Genomic DNA, 3,506 nt, shown 5'->3' on the forward strand with positions numbered 1-3,506 from the left:
TGCTGCTTATTCTATTGCCTCATGAACTACCCTTGGGTTGTCCAAATTAGAATTATCGTTGGGAATACAGAAGCTAATAAATGGTTGGGTAGACACAAATGCAGACACTGTCCTTGTGTGCTCATTTCTCTCAACAGGATATCTTGCATGGTTTATGGAGATAGTAAAACTTGCTAACGAAGAAAAACACCATCCATGTCCATGATTGATTGCATCATGTATGCGCGCCTATTTCGTTACACGCGAAGCACTTTCCAGTGTGATCATTACTGTAATTTTCACCTCTCAGAGCATAAAGTGAAAACGGACCAGACAAAGCATAACCTAATTCACAACAATAAAAGGCCAATTCACCTTATTGGTCTAACACATGCTGAATGCTAGTAACAAACTTGTAGCGTGTTTTGGGATGCTTCTATATCTCAACTTCTGTTGCATTGAGAAGACCGCATGCATCTATCATAAATCAGATTTCTGAGATCCCAATGACAGCATACACACCTTGAGTTGCACCATTCATCCTTTCAGTGCAGAATTCATACACACGTTCAAAAATCTAGTTATCATAATTTGCACATTCTCAACACTATAGGATGGTTAGACACGAGGAGAACAAAGATGGTTGTTCAGTGACTTACAATCCCTGTACAAGTTAAGTGCTATCTCATACCCGTGTTGCACATACATACATACATGAGGATATGTTATAGAGGAGATTTTTGTGAGTGGGATTGATATATGAGTGCTCATAAGACCCGCATCGCGTAGCTCAGGTGGTAGAGCACTCAAATGCCGAGGCAGAGGTGACGGGTTAGAGGGTTTGTTTTGGGGGGGGGGCGGGGGGGGGATCTAGGAAATCTCACCCCCCAAAAAAAAAGGTGCTCAAAAGAACAAGATTTTCTGATGAAGGCCACAAAAAAAAGCCCAAGAGGGAAAATGAAGGCCACTATCCATGTCTCTAGTTGGGATAACATGCTCGTCTAGGAATGTACCATGCACTCAACTTATCATGTTCCCACGATGAGCAAATGTACAGGTAGCTTAGAGATTCTAAATCCAGCTTTGTCTTCATCTGAGGTAGGACATATGGAGTCACCACCATAAAGGCCATGAAGAGAGTGAACTGCACTTGCCACAAACAACATTAGCTTGAGGGAAAACCCACACATGTATAAACTAGTAGATCATCGTCTTTAACACCATTTAGATTTTTCTTTCCTAAAAATAAGCGTTCATAAGAAATATCACATGCAAAACCTTACCAGCATTGGGATTGTAAGGAAGCTCCATATGGGCCACAAGGCAATAGAAATCCTAGAAAAGCACACACACATAGAAGAGATGGTGAAAGGCCATACATACTAAGCACAACCCAATTCAATTATTAGGGGCGAAAGATGTTTTGATGGACGTGTATCAGATGCGGTGACAAGGGTGTGATACATAAACTGATGTGTAACTTTGCCTTACAAGATGAATGCTATGAGTCCAACCGTAATTGCAGCTTGTATAACACGCGGAGCGGCCAATTCCAGCCTCTCTTCATGGGTTTGCATGTGAATGGCTATGTAAAGAATGATGCAACAGTCCAAGACAAGGAAAGCCGATCCAATGTGAAGAGGGGTCCTGCAAGGAAAACAAAGGCAAGTTCCATGCTAAGCTATAACAGCTTCCAAAGAGAGCCAGCCAGCCCCCTTTGCACTTCCACATGCATGAATCGAACAAGTAACGATGTCAACCCAACCCCCATCACGCATTCTCACCACCCCAACATGCACATAAAAAACAAATCCATCATCTACTAGAAGTGAAATGCATTCCATCATGCACCCCATCCACCACATCCACACCCACAAACTCATTAAAAGCACCTACCATCAAGCACACATGTTATCAAACCCATCATCTACATAGAGACGAAACCCATCATATCCATAGAGATCACATCAAACCCATAAAAGACATGGATGTATAACACCCGCCCCCCACATTGTGCCTGTACAGACTCATTGTTGCGACATTGCTATTAGGGTTTTTTGTACCTCCAAACCCTAGGGTCAGTTGCCAGCAGAGAGAAGAAGTTGGACCGGAAGTCGCCATAGTAGAGAATGAAAAAGGCAGACGCAAGCCAGAGCAAGTCTTCCGCTCTGTGCCTCCACATGAGGCGGTGCTGGTCGGAGGTGGTGAGGGCGGCATTGGTCACATCATGGGCAGATGTGCACACTGAGAGGGGCGAAAGTCCGGGTGTCCTGCTTAGCGGCGGGGACTCCACCTCCACTGAAGAAAGATTGAACACCTGATCAGCAGCTAGCACATACCTCTGCCTTATCACCTTCAATGGCACCATCACTGCATACTCCATCAAAAATAATCTTAGATCTCACACTACTTATAGATCTCTCGCAATGGAAGCAAAGCAAGCTAACAGACCCCACCTCAACTCTATAAGCCCACGTCAATCTTGCCTTCAATTCCAAATAGATCTCAATCTGCCTGCACCTACATGCGAAGCTTATGCTGATGACTGCCTACTAATATTAGCAACGCTCACGCTAATTGCTCACCAATGTGCCCACGAACTCTCCCTAGTAAAAGCTGCAGACTTCTCTTCAGCAACCACTCCTAGACCTTTTTCCTCATTCGAATAAATGCGAACTTCACGCTAATTGACCACTGATACGCACACAAATCTACGCTTCCACACAACCCAATTCTAGATCTTTCAAGTGCGTGCAAACAAAGCTCAACTTCACCAGTATGCTAGCATTTCTCCTCAGATTCTAAACAATCCACCGATACTTCAAAGCTAATAGGCCGCCCAATAATTATAGGCTTATCTGCATTCTCCAAAGAGGCTAATCAGCTCTCCAAGTTGGCTGAATGAGCCGATCGAGTTAAAGCTAGGATTGAACGAATTATTCAAAGTCTGCTTAAGTAATCCTAGCAGAAGGGCTGCATCACAGCAGAGAGCTTGAACCTTTGTGATAAGACGGCCATTTAAGGGAGGGGAGACTGAAAGGAAGAGATGAGCGTGCCGGATGAGACGGCAAGATTTTAGCTGAAAAGGCCACTGCCGCGCATCATCCCGCTAAGATGGTTGACCTGCCTCCTGCCCAAGCCAAGAAGTCGAAAGATAGTGTCAAAACGTGCATTGATGATTGTGGTTAATACAAGGTTCCACTTAAAGTTGCCCCCCCTCCCTTTTGCATGCACAAGGAAAAAAGAACACAAGAAAGAAAAGGATGGCTCCTTTGCTTCTCTCTTGTACCCATTTAACATAATTTGTGCCTTAAAAGCTGCTATATGCTATTTAAGATGCTCCATTTCAAAGAAAATAATGCAATAATATAATTTTCCACTTTCTTTCTCTTCCCAAGGAAAAACATTATCCTAAACAAAATAAAGAAACAAGTAATGATGGCTACTTGGATGAGTAAGATTTGCTCGGTAATGTGGCTAATGGAGATCTTTGTCTTTTCTTACTCCATGGCAAGTTTGTTAGTGCC

The 3,506-nt window shown here is 43.5% G+C and overlaps 1 protein-coding gene across 4 annotated transcripts; it reads right to left on the minus strand.

The window, feature by feature from the left end:
- Positions 1-608: 608 nt before the first annotated feature.
- Positions 609-3,198, minus strand: LOC147628126 (uncharacterized). 4 transcript variants are annotated; one of them, XM_086814097.1, is made up of 5 exons: positions 2,436-3,198; positions 2,043-2,349; positions 1,494-1,626; positions 1,263-1,314; positions 609-1,123 (listed from the first exon to the last, which is right to left on the minus strand). In XM_086814097.1, the coding sequence occupies exons 2-5, from the start codon at positions 2,345-2,347 to the stop codon at positions 1,008-1,010; spliced, it is 606 nt and encodes a 201-aa protein (XP_086670223.1). In that variant the 5' UTR covers positions 2,348-2,349; positions 2,436-3,198; the 3' UTR covers positions 609-1,007. The 4 variants fall into 4 exon arrangements, with proteins under 4 accessions (XP_086670223.1, XP_086670220.1, XP_086670222.1 ...); XM_086814094.1 differs by having other exon boundaries at positions 1,471-1,626; positions 2,436-3,196; XM_086814096.1 differs by having other exon boundaries at positions 2,043-3,198.
- Between the last annotated feature and the right edge of the window lie 308 nt (positions 3,199-3,506).

Source organism: Cibotium barometz, chromosome 19 (genome assembly GCF_041138505.1).
Source record: "Cibotium barometz isolate CiBa-2024 chromosome 19, ASM4113850v1, whole genome shotgun sequence".
NCBI classification, from domain to species: domain Eukaryota; kingdom Viridiplantae; phylum Streptophyta; class Polypodiopsida; order Cyatheales; family Cibotiaceae; genus Cibotium; species Cibotium barometz.

Coding starts and splice junctions, on each gene's coding strand:
- LOC147628126 (XM_086814093.1), bottom strand. CDS start 2,362: ATGGAGTATGCAGTGATGGTGCCATTGAAGGTGATAAGGCAGAGGTAT. Junction 1,627..2,042: donor ACTGACCCTAGGGTTTGGAG/GTACAAAAAACC, acceptor TTTTCCTTGCAG/GACCCCTCTTCACATTGGAT. Junction 1,315..1,470: donor GGACTCATAGCATTCATCTT/GTAAGGCAAAGT, acceptor GTGCTTTTCTAG/GATTTCTATTGCCTTGTGGC.